A 24,716-nucleotide genomic window follows, 5' to 3' on the forward strand; every position below is an offset into this window, starting at 1 on the left:
CCAGTCAACATTCATACTGGAGCAGGTCTCCTCAGTTTAGTCCAATTATCTAACCCACTTGTTGAGCATGAAAACAAAGCTGATCGTTAACACTGTCAACTGTAAACATCTATTTGGTTTTCAAGAGCTCCTCCAACTTTGATCCAGCGTACTTTAGTTGTCTGTGTGTGCAACTTAACAACCCAGTGGATGATTACAATCGGCCTTTTGGGTGCACTGACCTATTTTTCAGTCTAGATAAGTGGTTCAGTGATTATGGTTACACTGGGGACTTATTAAAAACCTGCTGATGATTTGTGCGGCTGCCCAGCGCAGTTGGTGGTCCTCAGATCCTGCCATGTTATTAGATCCCAGAAACTCACCTGGTGAGTGAAAGTAACAGATTGGAGTGATCAACTCGGTAATGTAACCATGTTGTGTGTTACATTTCTGGAATTGGAAAACTGGAACTTTCTGCAGTTGTCCAGGAGGCCGCCCGTTTTAAAGGCTGGCTAGCACCTCCTCATATGGTCAGCCAGAAGCCATATTGTATGGCTTTGTGTCTTTTTCATGTCAGCCGACAAATTGCTTTCCCAGTGTTAGTCACTCGCACATACGGGAGTCATTCTGTTGTTGCCTTCAGCCGATCTGTGTCAAAGTGTATTTTCATGTGCTTTGAAGCAAGGCGGTGATGTACATTTGCTGTCATTTGTGGTTAAGTATGTTTCAACCTTTGGCAAAAATAGGCTTTTTTTATCATCCGACACATCGTAAATCTCCATGGAAATTCATATAATAATCCCTAACCAATCATACAATCAGAGGAGCAATGATCACACTGTCAATTTATTATCAGGGACAGATCCCCGAAAGCGTGTTTTGGTTTTTGTTTAAAAGTCAACCAGTCCTTGTCATATTCCTCATTCTTCAGGGATTGAGGTCATGCACTTTTTACTTTTTTGTTTTAGCTTGTGCCACAAAATGAGCCAGCATGCATTGTAGCGCAGCACCTGAACCTGTAATTCACCCATCGGTAATGTTAGCATCATGTAATGTTAACATGTCTTCAATAGAAATGGTCTGTTCAATCCCACATGGGTGAATCCCGGGGAAGTGGGTGCGGTCTTTCATCTTGCAGTTGCAGCCATTGGCCAGTGATTACAGTGAGCTGTAACAGGAGCCCAAAGAAGCAGCTGTAGGGACTGGTACTTGGAGTCAATCTTTTAAATAGACTTTCCTGCTCGGAGATTGTTAGTGCTCGGAGAGACCAGCTGGCCTTGTGTACCTGCCTGCATCTACAGTATATTCTGGGCATTATCGATGACTCGGCTTGTGGCCAATGCTCCTCTGTTAATTGTTTGTTTTGATCCCCATCCCAATGACTACTCTTCCATATTAAAATACTATGATTGACAAATGTATACTTATAGTATATACAGCAAAGGAAACAGTCATTTTCAATACAATACAAACAATATAACCATGACACAAAGCTCAATGTAATTACATCAAACCAAACCTCTTAACCTCTTTTTTTTTGCCGTTTTCATGAGGCACCTGCACGATACTGACGATGAAGCCTCTCTGCTTCTCGACAGCCTTAAGCTTCTTCTGAAATAGCTATTCACTCCAGAGGTGATAATTAAACCGGTTTTACAACTGACACGTAGTACAAACTAGCATCCAATCGTACATGACTCACACACCCAGAGCATGTGTGTATGTCCTTGTTCACATGTTTCTGTTTGGTGCGGCAGAACAATGTACCTTCATCAGGAGACGTCAAACATCCATATTGTTGTTTTTTTGACAGAATTGACATCATCCTTAATAACCCGTACTAACATATTGTAAGAACCCCTTTAGTTAAGCTTGGCCAGAGGTAATAACCGTCTCCGCTCTCCTCTTTTCAGATTTTCCGCAGAGCAGACAAAAACGGTGAGTAAACACATGTCTGTTGATGAATAATTTGTTACGATGCATGCTTGTTGTTTCCCACCATTCTCCTACTTGTTATTATGCCTCAGTTAATTGAGGCAGAGAAATAAAGGATTTGCTTGAATGACTCTTGAAGTGAAGCGCCTTTCCTCCTCACGCACCAAAGAGTTTCTCCGCCCAATTAAGAGGATGCTAAGATGCTGGATTATAGCCATGACTGGAAGAATGTGTCGCACAAATAAAGCACCTCTCTGTCTGCGTCGACACAGACGACAGGGTGCTGTTTACAAATGAATACGAGTCATATTAAAGCAGGATGAGCCAAGTTATCTTTTCAGCTGTGAATCCCTTATAATATGGCTTTATTAGTGAGTGCAAGGTAACGGCTCATAGACATTTATAAACACACGCATCTTGCTGGCAAGTATGTACTTTGAGTAATTTTTATAAATTTTTCTTAAATTCATGCGTAGGTTTAGTACCGTAAAGGAGGTTAGTGGGAGGATTGGCATTTATGGACTGTGCAATTTGTGGTTGTCAAATCAAAACAGGATCATTATTGTAAACTAAAACTAAAATGAAAATAAGCAGTGAAAAGTATTGTTGGACACTGAAAATACAAACTAATAGAAAATTCAAAACTATTATCCCCTTTTTTCTTTTCACATGGCCAGATTCCCTAAATGTCCTACAGCCATCATTGTCATCAGCTGATTCAGGTCTCTTGTGTCTAGTGAGGCACCCGGTGGAGCCATCGATTAGTTGATTTATTTCTAAAGTTAGTCACAAAGACATGGAATTAAATAAGTTTTCCTTAACCGGGTTTATGTGCTTGCTGTTGCAGTGTGTATTAACCTCTGTGATGTTTACTATAGGATCCAGTAGGAATTTCTTTATCTCATTACATAGAGTGGTTCAGTCAAATTAGGGCCAGCTAGAGTCTAGACTGTGGGAGAGTTGTTAGTTGGCAGCTAGTTACTTCAGTTGTATTTTTACCCTATTTGCTCTTTGTTAATTTCCCTGGGACTGTGGTTCTTTTCCTCTGTTTCATTGTGATGTCTGGTTTTTTTTTTTGGAGGAGTTCTGTCTTTTTCTACTCGGCTCCAATGTATAATTACCAACAATGCTGCAATTGCTAAAGTTTTGAATACCATAAGAATAAAGAAGTATTTAGTCTTTTCACTTTACTAAAAGTCTCACAATGTAGAAATACTTTTCGACAAAAAATTAGCATCAAAATAATTTAAGTAAAGGTGAGTAAATCTGAATCAGTAAAGTAAGTAATTTTCCTGATAAAAGTGCAGTAAAAAGAACATTACTGGCTTCCAGAATGTAATGGAGTAGAAGTATAGTTTAAGGAGCATAAATAAAAAAATACTCATGTAATTTTAAGTATCACAAAATGATACTTGAGTAAATGTAGTTACATTCCACCACTGACTATGCACTAAAAGTCACATCTAATTTTGAGTTTTTTATGTGTCAGAAATGTAGGATCAAATTCTAATCACGTGACTGCTGTGAAGATTATGTCTACAAACCAATCACTCAGAATATGCCATGAAATGACAGAGAATACACTGGCAAACTCCAACATTATAAGCCCCCACATACTGTATACTTGTACTCTAGATATCACAATGGCACTGCAGGTGCCATTTTTCACTAAAACAAAACAATATCCAGGCAATACAGGCATTCATTGAAAAATCTTTCCACAAAATGTATAGCCACCAGGATTTCATTAGTCCGGTCCTGCAATGACCCTGTAAAATGAGTGTCGAGGGGCCTTCAGGATACTGTAGGTGTGTAAGTCATGGCGATCACACCATAGAAGCATCACAGGGGATCAAAGGGAGTATGTTGAAGTTACAATTTGTCTCAATACCCCCTGGATCCTCTTACACTGCTATATATCATCAGGCTACCGTGTACAAATCCGTCAGGGAATTGTATTGTGATTAAATTGCTTTTTTTTTTTGTACCCACCTATGCTCAAGCTGTCTCATCTGATTTTACTTGACTGATTGTCTAGCCTTTGCGGGTTTAGGTCACAGGAAATGTGACTGAACTTGATTATGCAGTATGTGCTGTTGGATTCATAAAATAAAAAACGAAAGAGCCAGGACTCTTCGAGTGTGTGTTTGTTGGTCACTGACTTATTTCTGTGTTGAGACTATCCTGCCCTGATGATGGCACACAATGACCCCATGTTGAACTCATGCTAGACTGTGTGCTTTTTTAAATTAATTGGATTTAGAATCATACCAAGATGTCACACACACCTGAACCACTCCTTTAGGCCTCGCCTGTAGCTCCTTACAAGATGCCGACCGGTCCGGACCACTGCTTATCGGACACAATCGATTACTTGAAGCCTGACAAGAGTCGTGAATTTTGCAAGAATCCACTGTTATATTTTTATTATATTGAGCTCAGTTCAGATGTCATCACTGAACCAGTGATGGAGAAAGGATGGTGGAGAGAGGAGGAAGAGGAGCGTTAAAAACACAAAGAATGTATATGCTGCGCTACATGCTCTTAATCTTTTAGCAATAAACACCACTGAGATCATAGACTGAGTAATGTCAAATCAAGAAAATAAAGATATGGTCCATAGCACTACGATGTGTCATCAGGATTCTATTTCAAATATGTCTGTAGTTGAAATAAATATAATTGTCAATACACAATGTTAGGTATTTGTATTGACTAAGCGGGAGAAACAAGACGAAGGCTTGTATGAGTAGTATGACAAAACAATCCCAAGTCAAGGTCCATGCGCTCCCCGGCCGCGCCTCCCACAGACCAGCCCCTCTCCCCCCCATATTATTATTAGCTTTATTTTCATTGGTTGCTGGATTACATTTCACCCAGAATACAACAGATACGTTTTTCTGATTCGAAGGGAGGCTGGATATTAAGCAACGGCATTATGGTACGAACTTGGAAAACTATGTTGTGTTGCGTTGAATTTAAAATGTTAATTTGTATCTTTTTATTATTATTATTATTTTACCCTCCCCTCTTGCGTAATCCTTCCTCTTCGCGGTACGTTTATACATACAAAGTCGCTAGAGAATGTATTTTTTCCATTCGTGTAGCCCATTTCTTTTTTTTGATTGGCTGATGAGTCCAGGGGTTTCGGGGGAGACGTGCTTGATTCCTCCATGGTGAGGGCAGCGCGACCAGGTCATGTTTGTGCGCTGCGGCACATTAAATAGCCGAGAGTTTTTTTTCAGCATGAGAAATACGATGTGTGGCGGGAGGGCGTGACTTAAGACCGAAATGCGTGACAGTCACGCTCAATGCGTGACACTTGAGAGCCCTGTGAATGCTAATGTTGCTCTGTGCAAGATGTACTGACAAAAACATTTTCTATTGAACTTGAGAGATTTAAGAGATTGTTCCACTGCACTCAGTGGCCAAATCAAATTAATTAGTCCCAGCATAAAACTTCATTCTTGATCAACCAATCCAGATTTTTTGTTTTTTATTGACTTTTCTTGTCAATAATCAACTGAACTTGGTCCTGTCCTTGTTGCCTCACATTCACCAATCTTTTGAGCATTGTGATTTGAGCACTATACCTGAGCTTGCATGTCTACAAAACCATCTCCATATCAACTGAGCGAACTCCATCGAGTGGAAAGCTGTGGAAGAATCTAGTGAGCGGACATTTCGTTAGCGTTGTTTTTACTTAGAAAAGAGCTGATTTTAAAGAACTTTAAAGAATTAAATTAAACCCAGTTCAAGTTAATTGGCGTTTCGTGGTTCAAGCGTGTGCTTTTAATGGTTTAAGACCAAATATTACCCATGTGCATGACATCTTGAGGATAATGGGCCATCCTACATAACCCCAACTGTCACAACCTCGTTGGCAAAATGGTCACAGATCAGCAATCCTGTTTGAAATTGTTACACGGATTTAAAGTTTATTTTTAATAAGCAGTCAATCTATTCAAAAATAAACTTCAAATTTAGTGGGAAAATGATATTCTTTATCCTGATATTCATATTTCCTATACATATAGAACACTCCATTGTGATAGCTGGAGAGATCATGCCCTCTTTTTCTCCTCCGCTTTTAATGAACCTCGCTTCTCGCCTGACGGCTGCTCCAACGTGGAGGAAAAGACCAGCGAGCTCCAGACCATTAGAGAGGTGGAGAATCGAGAAGCAGTATGATATGCACTCTAAAAGCAGCATCGAGGCTTACATCGGGATATGGATATGCAAAGGCAGCTTATATCATAGCTTTCCTCACAGATGGCCTGGTGGAACACATCTTAAGTAGAGTGTCAGTAATGGGAATACTAGAATCTCCAATGGTTTGGGTGTACAGTAGTGCAGAGGGGTTCGCCATAAAGAAACCAGACCCAACTCTCTGTGCAATGCTCGTTGCTTGAGAAGCTATGATGCATTTATGGGAATTTATAAACCACTTAGGAGAGGCAGCAATGGGACTAACCTTTGGAGTGATAAGAGCGCGGACTACTTTATGCCCTACTTTATAGGACTTCCTCCCTTACTCATTTGGTTCTTGTTTACTCTGGTCTTCTGAGCACTTTTCTTTAAGGACAAAAGTCCACATAAGAGCTGTCTCTGTCCTGCTGTGTCAGCACATTTCACATGCATTAATCCGTCAATGGAAACATTTTTCTCACCTTGAAATTCTTTAGTGATTTTTCTGCTTGAGATTGAAAAGCAAGTTATGCTCATTGCTTTTGGCTCAAGTATGATTTACAGCTACTTCTATTTTTGCTGTGTTAATAGAATTGCCTGTGCAGCAATGTGCTGTATGAAGGATTTATCTGCTTAATATTTTAAAGGAGGATATCACACAGTAAGATGATGCTTTTCTTTCTCACATGTGCTGCAAATATTCTCTTCCACATCTGCCCTCAAATCTGTGTTTTTTTTAAATAAGACAACTGCTCAGACAAACATCCCCAGTTATAAGTGGTTATGGTTGGGTTTTAAGTGTCATTATTCCTTACTGCTTTGGATTCTGGATTTGGGTGTGACGTTTCCATTTTTTCTTGATCTTAGAAAGCGCTAAACATGCAAATGTATTTGTTGCTAGCCTTTGAGCTTTTCTGTCTTTTTTTCTATTTTGAAAAAAACAGCGCTAGATAACATGAAAAATGTACAGTTGATGAAATGAAAAGTTTTAAGTATAATTTTCAGTGAACAAGGCATACAAAGGGATGTTGTTTGTTTAAGTAGCTCCTGTTTCCTTTCAAACCAGTCTGCTGATACAGAAATATGATTCACTTTTGGACTATGATTGAGTTATTTACAAGGAAACTTGTTTTGTTCCCTAAAAATGGTCCATGAATAGCTTCACATTAACTGGGAATGCGACAGGAGCAATGCTTCAAAGGTTGTGTTCATAATACACATAATGTGTATATTATGAGTGTTATTGGAAACTGTGATCTACTTAGAGAACCCATGTGTGTTCCTACTGTCCTACTATTAGCTTAGTGTATGCAAGCTGTGAGGGAGAGAAAAAGCGTATGAACTGTGTATTTTTGGCAGGTGTGGGTCAAGTAATGTTCGAGTATATAAATATATAAAAATGTCCCTTCATGCTTTCTGCTTATCAAGTGACCTCATACGGGGTTGTGACCCCAAACACGAGAAACTCTTCAGTAAAAGACAACAAATCTGTGCAGAACAGTACACCCAATACAGGCCTTGTGATGAATAATACAGCTGCTTACAGCATCATAAATGATACACATCACTTCAGAATGATGCTTGACTGAACAAGGATGTCCCATTTGGCAAATATGCGCTGCATCAATTCCTTCACCCTCGCATCCGTCAAGTCACCATAAGAGATGCAGATAGAGTGAGGGTGCATACATTGGGATTGAGAGGAGGCTAGCAAGCATGAGTCTTGATGTAGCAAACATATAATCCTGATGCTTATAGTGCCATCTTTATTGCCACCTGTCACTATCATCCCTGGAGGATCTGAGTGATTAAAAGCAGGATGGTGGTTTGACACTAAAAGGACCAGTGTGTAAAATTGAGTGGCGTCTTGGGGTGAGGTTACAGATTGCAACCAACTCAATAACCTTTTGGTGGATGGGACAAACAAACTCAAGGGAACTGCGTTGGTGTCCAGTGTGAAACCAAAAAATTATTATAGTTATTTTAACTAACGACCTTATGCCATGTGACGTTATTACATTACATTTAATTTAGCTGGCGCTTCTATCCAAAGTGACTTACAATAAGTACATTCAACTATGAGAAAAATCAGAACAACAATCAAGAAAGTACAATTTCTTCAAGAAAACCAAACTACAAAGTGCTATAAGTATATGCCATTTAAGCGCTACTTTCTTTATTCAAGGTATACTCGGAAGAGATGTGTTTTTAGTTTGCGGTGGAAGATGTAGAGTTGACTTTCTGCTGTCCTGATGTCAATGGGGATCTCATTCCAACATCGAGGAGACATGTCATGTGACGCTAGGTCACTGAGTCACATGACGTTAAGTCTAAAGTTCAGGTTGCGTTATTTTCGGCTAAACCATGAGGATTTTTTTTTAACTCAAATGCTTTCATTGCCTAAACCCAACCGCCACCATTTCACAATGTAAACCAACGTCCAAATCTTGAGCGTTGAATACTCTGTAAAAGGCCTCCCCTGGTGACAAGACCCCTAAAGTGACAAGCAGGGATCATACAACTTTCTAATAATAGAAGAAGTAAGACACATAGGTGCCCGGGGCAGACTTGTGTATTTGTTGCGGCCATCCTCTGTCATGAGGAAGACATTTGACCCAGAACTGTCAAAGTGAATAGAAGGGACTGCTGGTCGTCGTCAGTCGTCCATCAAACTGATTATCAAAACTGTCACTTCTGAGCATAACTGCTGCATTGGCACCCTAAATATGGGAATCCTTCCAAATACAACACTCTGAGAAAGGACAAATATGTGTGGAGGGATCTTTAGTCACAGCCCAACTACAGATGGCATCAAAATTAAACTGCATTAACTGAATATAAAAGACATCAAAAGTATGAAATTATTGCATGAATATAACTTGTTTTAAAATATACGGCTGAGTTACAGCCATTTATTTAAATAAATATTTGTTAATGTATAGTTTGCTAAGGATGCTTTATGCTGAATAAAATAAGGTTAATTGAATTGAATTACTGTGATTGGGTTTTGCTACAATTTCAGTAAATGATTGAAGCAAATCAAATGGACTAGAGAGTTTAATTGCAGCACGTGTCAATCATATACTTGGCCTCTAGCTTAAGTGGGCATTTACATGAAAAAGATGGAGCCACACTAACAGGATGGCCTTCAACTTAAGAATACACATAATGCTCTCCTTGTGCCCTAGGACAGTTCAGTATGTGTCCAGCATGCACAATAGAAACCTAAAAATGACCCTAGATGGCTCTAAAATACAAATCATTCGATGCTCAAAAAGACGCTGAGGCTCTATCAGTCATTTTGAAGGGGAGAGACAGATGTCTAGGTTGCAGTGTATATATATATATATTTTTCATAAGGTCATCAAATTCTACCACTTACTGGTACTTCTTTACTTACCTTGTAGTCAGTGAACATGTTTATTATTTTAAAGGACGGTCATTGACAATTAACAGTCACTATTCAATTCTACACTTTATTGGACAATTGTTGTGTAAATACCTATGTTTATTGCATTTGTCCCTTTCAGTTAAAAGAAAGGGAGAGAAAATTAGCCAAAGTGCCGGCACTTTACACGTTCTGGTCCGAGATGACGATGTCACGGAGGCTCCAGCGGAACAGATGGTCTTCGAGCTTGCCCTTGAGTTTTCAGCTCTGCCGAGTCAGCCAACTGAAACTCCATGGCATGTTAAGCTGCTCTCGTTTTATCTTGCCTTTGTGTAGACAAGGTCATTATTTTTGGTAGATTGCTCAAGCCAACAAGCCAACAGTCGTCCTGCACTCAGAGGGCAGAACACGAGTGTTCATAGTTCCTTCATGGCTGCATGACGTTCTCTGTCTTAGAGACAGCTACTGAGACCCTCTGCGACAAAATCAGTCTGTTTGTTTGACTCAATACAGTCATACTCATTTGTATGTGTGTCTTGACTCCAATTTATTCACACAATGACTGACTGAGTATCCAACTCTCTATTCTGATTCCTCGAATGCTTGTCATGTCTCAGGGAATATCCACAGACTCCAATCTATGTGTTGGTGTGGACCCTTTTATGAGCAGTTCCTCTCTGCCAGGCTAACTGCTGACTGATCTATAATCTGTGCCAGTAGACAGACTGATAGAGTCGGAGGAGCACTTCTTCACAGATGACAACCGAGATATTCATCTTCCGCTGCAGATTTCTCTGTGGCTTGTCTTTCACAGCAAGCTGTGCTTACAGCTAACTAGTTTGAGGAAAGATCCAATCCGCTGACAATATGCGGCCCCTTCCATTTTAAAGTTTGTGGAATGTTTCTGCACAGTTGAAATAATACAACTTTAGTGATAAGGACTGTCATTGTTTTATACACACCGCATAATGTTGAGATACCATTTGACTGCAGTAGAAATGAATGAATAAACAAGTGTTCAATTTGACAGAAAAATATTAATAATCTTTTAAAATGTTGGACTTTGAATGTTTCTAGGTTTGCATATGATTGTACATTGTTAACAAAAATGTTCTCATGGGAGAAATCAATCAAGGGCTGATTGGTATGACTTTATGAGAGGCCACACACATGTTACACCCTTATAATAATTATCATTGATAGAATCAGAAACTGTTTAATTGCCAGGAATGTTTACATGAACAAGGATTTTTTCTAGGCGGAAGGTGCATACATTAGACATGAGATATGAGACATTAGACGAGACAGTCAACAATCAAAACAATCAATCAACAACAACAACAACAGTGCAATGGGTATTAAATTAAGTATAAAATAAAGTGCTCAGATAAACAGATAACATTATTTGTGTACTGATGTAAGCCTGTACTTGTGTTGTACTCCATGTTCCAGATGATGGCAAGCTGTCATTTGAGGAGTTCAATACTTACTTTGCGGATGGAATCCTGACCACTGAGGAGCTGCAGGAGCTTTTCTTCTCCATAGATGGCCGACAGAATAAGTGAGTTTTTGTTTTTTTAAATGAGCTCTGATTGTAATCCTGCATGATGAAAAATTACTAATGTTTGTTTGTTTTTTTTATTTAATTTTGTTCTACAAGTGCTATATTAAATATGTGCCTTTCACAGTTAGAAAGAAGCAGAAAAATAGACCGAACAGCAAGTGTTTGAGGCTTAGAGCCACAGTTAATGTGTTCCTTTCAAGTCATCAGTTACAGGCTAAATGTCTCACAGCTGGAGGGAGTATTCAGTAAAAAATGAGCCCTGCCGCCAAACTCAAGCAGGCTGAATTAATGTTTACCCCCTTCCTTTGGACATAACATACTGTGGACTGTAGCAGCCACTTCAAAACCTACTCACCCGCATTTGCAATCAGAGAAAACCGCCTGAGGGTTGCTGCTGAAATCACTGGTCTGCAGAAAATGTTTAACTCACTGCAGCCACAGAGGAAAAGACCATTTACCGTGGTATATGTAATATATATATATGTATATGTAATGCTGTCTATGCCTTCTCGAAAGCCAGTTCTTTGTTCTTTTGTTCTCTGTTATCTCTGGGAGATTAGAGATTGGTTTTCATGAGACGTTTTTTTTCATCATATACTTCTTTGCGTATACCAATGCTGAAAGACTAAGCCAGACGTTCAAACTCGGCTGTCAAACCCTTTGTATCAGCTCAGGTGATATTGAATTCACCGTGATTGTCAAGCCTCTGCGTTCGTCTCACAGGATGGAAGCATAAACAAACTCACGGACGAGCGCATCGAGATGCATCGATTAGTTTACTTTGAATTTTTTCTTTTGTACACCCAACCAATTAGAGTGAGAATAGTGTCTGGCTACAATAACAACTCTGCTTTTATGTTTTATCGTGGCGCCAGTTCTTCCATCCCTGTGTGATAAATTGCTTTTGGACCTGCTGTTACACTGGGACTGATGGGACGCACCAGACCTCGGACCTCTGTGACCACGCTCCAAGCTTTGAGGCGATTGGCATGAACAGAGCTCTGATGTCTAATTAAAGGACACTCTTGTGCTGAATAACATTACTTTTAACTATATAATGTCACTTCTGAGACAAAAAACAAACACACATTTAAAGGCTTACGTGTTTTTTCATGTTTAAATTCACAAAGCCCAGACAATATTCCATCTCCATTGAAAACACAGAAAAGATCAATAATCTCTTTGCTCATTGTAATAATAGCCAGCAACAGAATTGTGTGGACATCAACAAAAAAGACACGCATGTTGTTTCCATTGAGGCCGTGTGAGATTTCTAATAGCACAAGCCATTGCGCTTATAGTCTGCATTTGACAGGGGACATGACCGGTGCAGTGCCAGTAAACTGGGAACAACTAAGTCTCCCATGTAGATATGGTAGCCAAAAGAATATTGATCTCAATGTTTTTACAACAGTGGAGTGAGTTCAAAATAGAATGCAATTTGTTGAAACGTGGCCTTCAAGTTCGAACAAAACCTTTTTTTCTAGGAATGTCTATATGAATAGTGTAATACTTTCATCAGTGGCAACATATAGTGGCTTAATATTTCAATGAGAATATTCAAGATAGCTTTAACATGCAGTCTTTCAATCAAGAAAAACTATATTCTAAGATGTGCATATTAATAAACACTTTGCATGGTTTTAGGGCTGGAGTCTTTTCTTTGCCCTTCTTGGGATAATATTGTAATATTCACACAGTTTGGAGCACACATCTATTTAACAAAAATAAAGGGCAGCATGACTTTGAATTTTGAATGTATTTTCTCAACACGTTTTCTCCTCTTGTGTTCTGCGCTGCAGCAATCTGGATACTGACAAGCTATCAGGTTGGTGGGGAAATGATTTGTCTGATTGAATGTGTTGTCATACTTTAATTTCTGTAAAGCTGCTCTCTTTAACTTTACTTTAACTAACTTCATGTGAAAACCGGAGTTCATTTTGGAAAGACAGTATCCATGTCACGAGCATATATTGACGGTGGACGTAGAGCATACTAGTTTGAAGCTTTGGGCCACTGACCAAAGTATTTGATGCGTTGGGGTGAGAATGTGTTGCACAGACACAAGAGTGGTATCACTTTTCTCATTCAATTTCACAAACTCTCCTCTTCTCTGTTCTTTAGATATTTTGGGAGTTAAAAAAGTACAAGAATATAGTGCAACCAACACCACCATCCACAAATCTGAAGAAGAAAAAAATGGCACAGATCTATTGACCTATTTCATTGTAACTTAAAAATGCATGTTGAGTGTCAGATGGCCTGAATGAAGCGAAGAAATGGGGCAGAGACCCGTAAATACCAATAGTACCCAGAATAAAACTTCTGCATAATTTATTGAATAGAAATGGCATCTTTTCCATCTGACGTCAATAGAAGTGGACTGTTTTCCATGACAGAATGTTCCGCTTGTCTCAGATTTAGTTCACTCGTCGTTGCGTGTTCCTGAGAGGTGTGAAATTGAGGTGAGTAGCTTAATTGAATCTGAGTAAGAGCAGTGTAAAAGGTGCTGCTGATCCATTAACCTTGGATATGAGTGTCCTATCGAGTGCACTCTTTGGTGTTAGTAAAATTAGGTTTTTAATTAAGAACTTTTTAAGATCAAATTCGTTCTCTGCTTCAGTGATTTGGTTTCAAGCACTTCTACCAGACATTTACTTTGGCTCATTTTAGTAAATAGTAATATTATTGTGACGGAATTTCTTTATCGGTTGTTTGTTTTTGGTATCAAAGAAATCCTTATGGCTCTTGTCACCAACTGTACGTGGATGAGCTATCGTTATAACACTAGGCTATTAATATGATGGTTAATCAACACAGTATCCACTTCACGGGGAACATTAATTGTTATTGACACGTAGGCATGTAAACATCAAATGCTTCCAACTCGACTTGTTAGTAAAACTAAAGATGGATATTTTTACCCATGTCTAAGACATCCTCACTGCCTTTGTCATGGTCTTCTTTTAATTGGAGTCTGTCATGGCAGCATATAAGAGTGTGTCTGCCATGAGTCAAACTGTTCTGACATTACAATAATACTGACAGCTTGTTTTCTACTTCTTATTAGATTATTTCTCTAAGCACCTGGGGGAGTATCTCAATGTCCTTTCATCTCTGGAGAGCCTGAATGTTGCCATTTTAAAGGCAATGGATAAAACTAAAGAGGTAAGTTGTGTGGGAATTTGCTTTAAATCACGCTTGTATAGTACAAAAGCGCACATGGAAGTTGGGCGTCTGTCCTACAGATATGCATAGTTTACACTGGTCCGCACAGATGGAGCCAATGTTGCGCCAAGTTTCCCAATAGTGATGAATTAACTAAAGAGGAATAAAAAAACATTTCAGCCACACACACTTCCAATGAATTATTCTTGATTTTACAGGAATAGTCCATCATTGTGGGAAATATGTTAATTCCATTTATTGCCAAGAGTGACAGGAGATTACACTGGTCTGTACGGCGATTGTTAGCTTATCATAGCGCTAAGAGCGGAAACCGCGGGAAACAGCTGGCCTCGCTCTGTCCTATGGTAAAGAAATCTGCCGAACGATCTAGTTTGTTTACATACAAAATATAACGTGTTAATACGTAGCTAAATTAGACAGAGCCAGGCTAGCTGTCTCCCACTATTTGCAGTCTTTGTGCTAAAGCTATAAAGCTATTGGTGGTAGACTCATTTTTGCTATACAGTCTTGCCAACTAGCTCTCAGCGAGAAGGTAAATAGTTGTATTTCCCAAAATGTAGGACTATGTCTTATAAGAGTCATCAGATAAGTATTCACTTAGTAGGATAAAGAACATGTGTCACAGTTGGTCCAAACACTGAGGTATTCTTTAAAATGTATTATCTTTGATGTAGCTTAGGTTTGAAGAGACTTGCCTGCTCTGTATTTTGACATTATTATTGAATCATGTTGTTTCTGCAGAAAACTATTCACTCAATATGCATCTGTGATTAAGACTCCAGGGAAGCCTAACAGTTTGCTTCCCAGTAAATGCAGCGTCTAGTTTCAAATTACCGCATTAGTTTTTTTGGATATCAGCCTTGAATCAGGTATTTGAATTGTAATATCACAGAAGCAACGCTTTAAATGAGAAGAGGAGAATAGATGTGTGCTGAATAATTATGCATCCTGTCTTAATTAGATCACCTTGTTCCTCTGCTCTGGCTCCTCTTTCAAGCTGTCGGATCGTAGAAATCCATAGAGCATTGTGCAATCGCTAGTTAGCAGCTGTGGCCTGTCACGGAGTGCTCTGGATTCTAATCACATGATGCGTTTTCAGGCAACTTGTCATTATAAGTTTGAACAAAGAGCTACTGCACTGTTTTTTTCATTAGCACTTTGCATGAACAAGACTTTGAGAGTGCGTAATCACGTTTGTGTTTGGGCAATCAAGCAGCAATTACATTGAAGTTCCTACACCTTGGAATTTGGATGTGTGGTGCTGAATAATGCATGTGCTCAGATAATTCATTAGCCTATTTAATTGCCGCTGTCACACATTTCACAAGTAGGTCTATCTGTTGTTGTTTTGGAGAAGCTATCAAATGATCTATTTCTCCCCATCTCTGCGGTCTGTTTTTTCTCTGAGATGCTTTTACTTTCTTGTTGCTTCTGTTTTGAGCATCATGTGCTTCAACAGCTCCTTCTGTGTGTCTCTCAGGAGTACCAGGGTTCCAGTGTGTTGGGCCAGTTTGTCACCAGGTTCATGCTCAGAGAGACGTCCAGCCAGCTACAGTCTCTACAGAGGTCCCTGCAGTGTGCAATGGAGGCTGTGGAAGAGCAGAGCAGCCCTGCACCGTCAGTACTGCAATATGACACGTCTGTATTCTGTGTTACTTATACAGATACCAAGACATTATCTATACTGCACTATCGTCTTGAACAATATTCACCCTGATGAAGGCTTTATAAGAAGGAGGATTGAAAAGATTCTGATTGGCTTGTCAGGTCTCTACAATAATGAACCAGGTCAAAAATAAGATGTGTGTGTACATGCAATGCCAAAGCAGGAAGTATAAGATGTTATTATACTGGCTAAACAAAAAACTATGGGTATCTCCAAAAAACTGTTAATTGGGTTGTTGTGTAACCAGGAAAGTGCTTCAACTTAAACAAACCACAACAAAAGACCACAGCTGTCCTCATGGACCCAGCATTATACTTTTATTATGCTTTATTCCAAAAGAAAGGTCCCATTGATATACAATATCCCTTCTGCCAGGGAATCCTGGTCAAGATGGGCAAAACATTTGTATGCACAACTACAAACGGGACAGTACAAAAACATACCAAAACCCAACAAGAAAAACTACTTACAGGAATCACAGGCTAAAATAACAACATTGTTTGGTTAAAACTGATTTTGAAATATTTCTAAACATGAAAAGAGAGTAAAGATGCTCTGTTTGAATGAGTGGGACAGTGAGGATAATGTTCTCTTAGGTACCTAATGTTGTAGCACCTGGAGTAATATGTTTTAAAACAGGATATTTATTAATTTTTTGTAGCACTTTATACAGTATAAAAACAAGAGAAATTGAATACACTGTTAGCAGAAAGACATAACACTATGTCCACGTGCACAAAAACAATGGAGGTGAAGAATGCTAAAGGTTCATGCTGATGTCTGAGGACTAATGGAGAGAACTGTCAATTAGTTTGAATTACTTACTAATTATTATTATTACAAGTTCATCCATAGCTTTGCCAGACCACGATCAAAGGAAAACACTTGTACTAAATATACTGTACTTTGTTTCTTTACTGCACCATATTATCAAACGCACTGCAGGAAAGCAGCCGTATAAAGCAGCTCGACCACTATCCTGTTAAAAATAAAAATGTTGTTGGAGAAGTCCGCCTTGGTCTAAGCAGAAAAGAAATCCAACTAATCAGTGCTGTAGAGGTCTTTTTTCTTTTTTTTTTTTACATTCTCACAGTAATTCAAACAGTTGCCTCACTAATACACAGACTGCTTGAAATTCAATATTTCTATCAAAGAGCCTCACTTTCTTTGAATGTATATGGAGCTCATAGAATAAAAACATATCTTAATTGCTGTCACTAATCTGGGATTTGGTGAACCACCGCATGAAGGGCCACTGTTGGAAATAGGAAATGAAAAAGCCTGCACAATACTGTTCTCTATACGTTGTGGTTCATCAAAGACCTCGGTATAGGCCCCCGCATTTCTTTGAAGCATCACCTATTAAAGAAATTCATTGCAGAAGATGCTCAGAAGAACAATCCGTCAAGGACCTTTTGATGAGTAGAAATCTATCTCACCGCAGGTCAATACCATGACCAACACTTTCATCTGACTGTTGACTAGTTGACTATTTTTAATAACAAAGATGCTTCCTCCACTTTCCGTGGCCACCCAATTTGTGTAACTTGCAGCTGAGGTTGTCTGGTACACTGCGTATGTCTCACTCCCCTGTGGGTGCCACACTGGTATTATTGGAAATAATGGAGTGAATAAAGCCAAGGTGAATTATTGAGATAGTACTGGGGGAGCAGAATGTGAAAGGATGATATGGGTGGCATTAAAATATGGAACAAGTGAGTCATAGAGGAAGATAAAGCAAAATAAAGATGAATACAACATTAAATGAAGGTTTGATATGAAAGGACATGATGAGGATCTTTTTGTCCACAAATAACTCTTAAGATTGTATAAACAGGTATAGATTTTGGAAAGAGAAAGGGGAAGTGTGGCAGGCTGGGAGGGGCTGAATTAGAGATGCATTGAGTTGGTAACAAACAGTTTATTTCTCTCCCCTCTGCTTCCCTGCAGTGGATGTATGGCTGTTGCAGTGGCCTTTGGGCTCCAGGCTGTTCTCAGCATGAAAACCTCCTAGCAATGCGCTCCCTCTGCGCCGTCAGCATGACGCTGCACACACACACACACACACACACAAACAGACATTGAGACACACACGAGTGAAATCACATCATGTACACGCACACACACAGACATACACACACGTTGTGAGTGTGCCTCAAGTGTCACACTCATAAATACCCTTGACACGATGCATGTACAGGCGGCAAACACCTTAAAGTTAGGCTAAGTCTGCAGAAAATAAATGTAATGCCCCCAAAAGTCATGGAAACAAGATTGTGTGTGTGTGTGTGTGTGTGTGTGTGTGTGTGTGTGTGTGTGTGTGTGTGTGTGTGTGTGTGTGTGTGTGTGTGTGTGTGTGTGTGTGTGAATATTTGAGTGTGAATGTGCAATGGCCCATCCCCCTTAACACCTAGCCTGTGGGTTAATAAGCAGTGGTGTGTATCTGGCCTTTCTCTACATGTTTTCACCTCTATTCTGGACACTTTCTCTCTGGTTCTTGTGTCTATGCACAATTGACTTTTCTCTCTCTCTCTCTCTCTCCCTCTCTATCTAACCTATCTCCGTTTCTGATTTGAATCAATTATTAATGCATCCTTCCTTACCTTTCTCGTCTTTTCTCTTGTACCCTTTCTCTCTTTCCTCCTTAGTTTCCTCTTCGTTAATCCCTTGTGTGTGGCTACCTCTGTCTACCCTATCTTCAATTTCAGTTTTTCTTTTCTTTTTTTTTCTACTCCACAACGCTCTGACAGCTGCTGTCTTTCTCTCTCTGATGTTTGTCGTCTCTCTGGGTCTCGGCCGCTGTCATGGCAGGAGAGAGGTAAAGGCACCGGAGCTGACAGCAGTACAGAAGAATGGCAGACGGTGTGGTCGCAGGATCCATAATAACCTCTGCATGTCCCCATCCGATCCCTGCTCTGGCATCCTGACCACAGGTAGGACGACTATCATACTATATATAAAAAAAAGTTGAATAATTTTAATTATCCTAATTAAATCCCAGAAAAAACAACGGCCAACTTAGCCCCTTAAATATTACTACACTTGACGGATTAATTGATGCATTGTCAATACTCACTCATTTCCACTCTGTTTGAGTCTCTCAAACTCAAGTGCCTACTGAAGGCGTACGTAAGAATAAAAAAACAGGTTTGCTAGGTACACGTCTAGCATTGTATTAAAATCCAAAAGGAGGTAGTGAACTCACCATATTTGTGTGTGTGTGTGTGTCCACACACACACGTGACACACCATATTTTTTTCCCATGACAATGCAACTTTGTGAACAAATCCATGCTGAAATCATAGAAGTAAACAAAAGAAACCTTGCTGTCAAAAAATGTATAATTAATAATAATAATCCACCGACCTGTCACCATTTTCTGACCTTCTGAGCATCTCTCTTGTGCAGACGAGATCCCATGTTCGTAGTCTCAGAGACAATGCCCTTGCTAGGGAGTGATTTATAACCCTCCAACAGTGAGTCTACATCGATGCTAACTTTAACAGCTGCACTTACCAAACATGTGCAACATCACTTTGTGTTTATTATGGAACACGTTCTGTAAAATATAGTCCCGTAGGATTTATATTCGTAAAACATTTGACATTGTCATACCGATATTAAAACAACCTAAAGTAAATACACTAAATTTAGAATCAAATAAACCCTCGTCTAGATTAGAAAACAGTTCATTTAATTGTGTCAGAATTAGTTTTTCTTAAGCTGCCAAATTGGAAAACTGAGGATACAGGCAATAAGATGTGTGAGGCATTGGTAGGAAATATGGGGAAACTGGGAGATCCAGACACTCTTTAGGCCTAATGATGGTCAGCAAGCATTTTTACCAAATGTTTAAAAATATTTGTAAGTTACGCTAAAAGCCTTATGACAGTTTTTGTTATAGTACAATGTGGATTAAATCAGAAAGCCATAAAGTATTATGTTTGCAAGTGCAGTAGCTAACTAGTAGCATGCTGACACATTAGCTTGCTAACCGCTAACTTGTCCCATCCCATCATGCTTTTCGTTATCAACTGTACCACTGGCAGACATAGGATGCTAAAATAATCCTTTGGCATCCGATATATAATTTTTGTTAGATACTTTCAGCTACTCTTCAGTCCTACAATTCAGTATTAAGGAGCCGATTGTTTTTCCCTCTGGCGGTCGTGGTTTCCACAGTGTGACGGGGTGCGCTTTAAATCTATTGGGTCAATTTCTGCCTACTTGGACAAATGACACCATTCTATCAATCAACATCTCAAACATCATAATGAAATTCCCGCCAAAGCATATCAATACGACATGTACTTATTGTCATCCCTTGGCGAAACGTGTTTAGTGGTGTACACATGAATCATCCCCATCATGTCATTACAAGTATTGGGCATTATTGGAAGCCTGTAAGCTCTCTCTGAGGACTCTTTTCACTTACAAAGATCATATTGACTATTTCTAGAGACTTAATATTTCATGTTGAGTCTCATTTATTATCTTCTTCACTAGTATTGATAGACTGAGTTGACATCAGACATTGAGCCCTCAAGGAAAAGGTGTAAACCCTGACTGTCAAAAAACTTTAAAAGTAATTTTCACTCAACTGTATCAAGAGTTGGGTGTCTTTTTCCTGACATGATAACAAGTCAGTAAGTGTTCAGTAATTGTCATATAGTTGAAGGATTTTAGTTTCCCCTGTATCCTTCAAATGATTTTGCGTCTAAATGGGAATATATTTTTACAAGGAGGCATTTTCACACATAAAACCATGTCTGAATTGCTTTCTGTGTTTTTTGTCCTTGAGCAGATGGAAGCCATTTGTTTTAAACACACTGATATTTTCAAATGATAAACACAGAAAGGAAACTCTCAGCGCTGTCTTCTTACTCCAAAGTATATATCAATAATACAAAAGCATACTGTTCTATGTACTGCTGCTCAAATCCAGTCAGTTGTAGCATGCACAATGGAGCAGGGACACTTCCTGGTTGTTGGACATTCTGATGACTAAGCGTTGTGTCTGCAGGTGTCTGCATGGAAGATGGAGAGAACTGGTGCTCTCAAGTCAACAGGCTGCAGCAACTGCTGGATAAACTGGAGTGTCAGGTATGAAGCAGCTCCTTGTGTAGATTGTACAAGGTCGAAAGGTTTATGTATTGTCATTGTACAACAAGGTTGTGTATTTTTGTTACATAAGAAAACCACACAAAAAACAAAACAAAACTATATTGAATGGTGACTAATTAATTTATGAGTCTCACAGCCTGAGGAAAGAAGCTGCTCAAGTCTGGTGGTCCTCTCTCACCCTTTGTGCTCTTTGCAGGCACCTCTTGTCACCAATATCACTGATGCTCGGTTGATGGTAGCAGTTTTAACGGAAGTTTTTAGTTTTTTAGCGGAATACAGATTGAATCTGAAAGGTTAAGCAAATAATGAGCACAAAGGCTTTAATATTTTGACCCTTTGGTCTCCCACAGATGAAATGCATAACTGTTCCATTAATACAAATACAGTGTATAGCAGCCATCAACATTAACATTATTAAGTTTGTTGAACACGGAATCCTGCATCTTCAGTTTTAAAAACGTTTTTATTATTAAACAACTCATGACAAATTATGCAGAGAATATGCAAAGCAATAACGCCTGATGCATTACCTTTTCAACCATTTTGGGGCACAGAATTATTAATGTGTTTAGAAGAATGAGAAGTACACAGCTGGGCTGCACACACAGCACTGCAGGTTTCTGCACATCTCTGCTTGTAAATCTGTCTGCAAGGCTACGTGATTACTGAGGACACGTGGATTTCACTTCTACTTTCTGTTTTTATTATAATGTCTGGGACAAGGTGTTAGCTTAGTGCTCGAATGGTTTCAGCCGTGATGTGGAAAACGAGAAGCCTGCTTGAACAGACCGACTGTGTTTTCAGTTGTTTATGTCTTATCAACTGTCTATCATTTTCAAATAATGAGCGTAATTCAGAGCATGTCTTTGTGCGTTTGTGGTGAACAAAAAGAGCAAAAGCTGCACTGGAAGCATGTAAATACCATGCTTTTCTAAGAGAAGTTCAGCAGATCTGTGTATCTGTCAAGTGCCGAGCACATCTCTGCCTCTCGTTTCTCACTCTGTATCCTGTGACCCATTCTTGCTGCCAAGTCTCAAAACCTCGTCACACTTCTGCTCCCTCGTGTTTTCCCTCTGCCCGTTGTTTTCTGTATTATTAACTCCTGTTATTCCCATCTATCGGTGTTCATTCTTCCTCTCCTTTCAGTCGTTCTCAGAGCATTTTTATCTCTCTAGCCCTTCATTCTGCTGACCCAGAGGGTCTCAGAGTGCAATATCAAAAGCAATTCATAACCTGCAGCATGTTCTGAGTGCAATATCCATCCCCACACGTCAACACCAGCAGCATCACACACACCTTCTGTCCACTTCGCTCCCTTTCTCTGCTCTCTCAAATGCAAAAGAATGGGTTTTCAGCCTGAAAGGTTATGTTCTCTGTGTGTACACACACAGAGAGAGAGAGAGAGAGAGAGAGAGAGAGAGAGAGAGAGAGACATAACCTTTGAGATGGAAAGCTAAATCTGTTTTTATCATATTGACTGTATTTCATTATTCATAACATCATACATTTATAGACTGTGATGTATACAGCCTACAGATATGGTTGAAAGAAAGACATCATGTGCGCTGAATGACACGTCTCCACTTGTTTTTCTTCTCTGTAGTGTTGCAATGTGCTGCCGTCATCCCATCATCCATTTACTTTCACATGACATATTTAACTATAAGAAACATAATGGCATTATTGAATGCATGGATGTATAACCTTTATAGCCCTGGAGGTAATTTGTCCTGCACAACGACCGTTGAAAAATGGCAAATCACATCATAAGGAAACTTCTGGTGTTTACCAATTTGTTTTTGTAATGACTTTCAAAAGAATACTGATTCAATCAGAAAATATGAACTGTGTTACAGAAAGAAAATGATGCCCATAGCTCTTGCTTCACCAAGCGTTCATACCGAGATGTTTAACAGAGCCAGGAAGTTCTTCTCATATTGTGACCTTCTTGTTTCAGGGTCCCAAGTTGGAGCCACTGAAAGAGGACACACTGGCCAGCACGTACAAGTCTGTAAGTCAGCATTGATGTATGCATTTTGCCTGCAACACTGGCTAAGTAAAGAAGCAGGTAGTCTTTATTGAGCTTTTTGACATTCAAGTAGAATTCATAAACGGTTATTGATTGCTCAAGTGTGTGGATTAAACTTTAGGCTGCCACATAATGGGTGTTATTAAAGCGAGGCGTAAAAAAGGTTGCTAATTGCACAACTTATTTTGACACAAACACACACACACACACACACACACACACACACACACATAAGAACGTATATATTTTGTTGTCCTTATAAAACAAACTGACAATTACAGACAACATTTTGCAATCAAACACAGGCCTTTGCATTGTAATGTTAAAATGTGATATTTATCTGCTAAGGTTATAATTAAAACCACAAACTTCATCAGACTTCACAGTGGCTTGATTACAATGATTGTGAATCAGTAAGTAGAGTACACTTGTAACTAAATGATTACATTTTTGTATTAATAATTTGTTATTGCATAATTCCCCTTTAACTAAATATACTACTCCATCAACACCCCCAGTTACTCCACGTTTTGTTCTCTCTGACTGTGTACAGCCACACACGGATTTTGCTCACCCAGTTTGTTTGCTGTCCCCATTCTAAATGTCAAGTGGCGCATCTGTTTCCTTCTCAAACCAAATGATCCCATAACAGCAGGTAGCTGTTTTTCAGTCACATTTTTTATTCATTCTAGCTCATTCCAGCTATGAAAATCAATATATGACAAGACCTCAAGGTGAAATGGTGTTCAACAATGAAGCAGGCAAGGGCCAGTCTGTGTTGACAAGGTTCCCCTTGAGTCCATGATTATTGGTCTGCGTTTGGCTCTGAGTGTATTTGAACACGTGGACAAAAGAAGTTACTGACGCGTGATGCACTTGAGAGGTATAAATGGTGTGAAAACACAGACAAGTGAGAGTGCCAGTGACCTATATTGTGAGGGGGAACTATAGCAACACTGACATCAAAGTATTTATAACAGCAATAGTAAAGTGAAGTTTTCACAAGTTTCAATACGTGACAAAAGGAAAATGATGAAAAGGCAATGTTTGTGTTTCTCTGTTTCTTCAAGGATTTTAGAATAAGCCTTCCGAAATGAAACCCAGTAAAAAGCAAACAATATTTGAATAAGGGCTTGTGACAAAATGCTAAAATACACACAGGATCCATGCATAAACCTTCTGTCCTTTTCCACAAGATCTAATAGTAGATGTTTTATTTAGATTACAAAATGATATATTTTTTCAGTCACCTTTAGTGGACTTGCTTTTTATATGCTGAGGCTTTGAAGGCTGCATCTATAAAGTTTGCTTTTTGTTTGCGCCTCAGAACACTGACAAATTACGCTTTTCATACGTATTATTCTTAAAGAAGTTCAATGACATCTCTTTAAAGATAGGTCTGTGGGTTGTGTAGTTTATGAATGTATTTTTTTATTTCTATGAGCATCATCAAATTAATTCCCTCCTCCGTTGTATTCGAGTAAAGACTAAAATCCCAAGAGATTTTGAAAAATTGGGAACTGAACACAAAAGCTACATGGCAGATACAACCCAAAAAATATATGTTTGACCTTTGTGGAAACAGACCTTACAAGTGTCTCTTCCTACTGGTTGCAGTGGTGACTCACTCGTGCATTGAATTGTTGAGAAAGT

At 39.1% G+C, this 24,716-nt stretch overlaps 1 protein-coding gene across 1 annotated transcript in view; it reads left to right on the top strand.

The window, feature by feature from the left end:
- The window catches only part of necab3 (N-terminal EF-hand calcium binding protein 3), a gene marked incomplete at both ends in the record, with an annotated part of 33,130 nt that overhangs the window by 3,666 nt on the left and 4,748 nt on the right, over positions 1 to 24,716 (top strand). The window contains 8 exons of the mRNA XM_079218546.1: positions 1,893 to 1,917; positions 10,943 to 11,051; positions 12,857 to 12,882; positions 14,125 to 14,222; positions 15,724 to 15,860; positions 18,721 to 18,842; positions 20,934 to 21,013; positions 22,992 to 23,045. Coding sequence (XP_079074672.1) covers positions 1,893 to 1,917; positions 10,943 to 11,051; positions 12,857 to 12,882; positions 14,125 to 14,222; positions 15,724 to 15,860; positions 18,721 to 18,842; positions 20,934 to 21,013; positions 22,992 to 23,045 — 651 coding nt within the window. The remainder of the gene's footprint in view (positions 1 to 1,892; positions 1,918 to 10,942; positions 11,052 to 12,856; positions 12,883 to 14,124; positions 14,223 to 15,723; positions 15,861 to 18,720; positions 18,843 to 20,933; positions 21,014 to 22,991; positions 23,046 to 24,716) is intronic.

Source organism: Taurulus bubalis, assembly GCF_910589615.1.
Source record: "Taurulus bubalis genome assembly, chromosome: 5".
Taxonomy (NCBI): Eukaryota; Metazoa; Chordata; class Actinopteri; order Perciformes; family Cottidae; genus Taurulus; species Taurulus bubalis.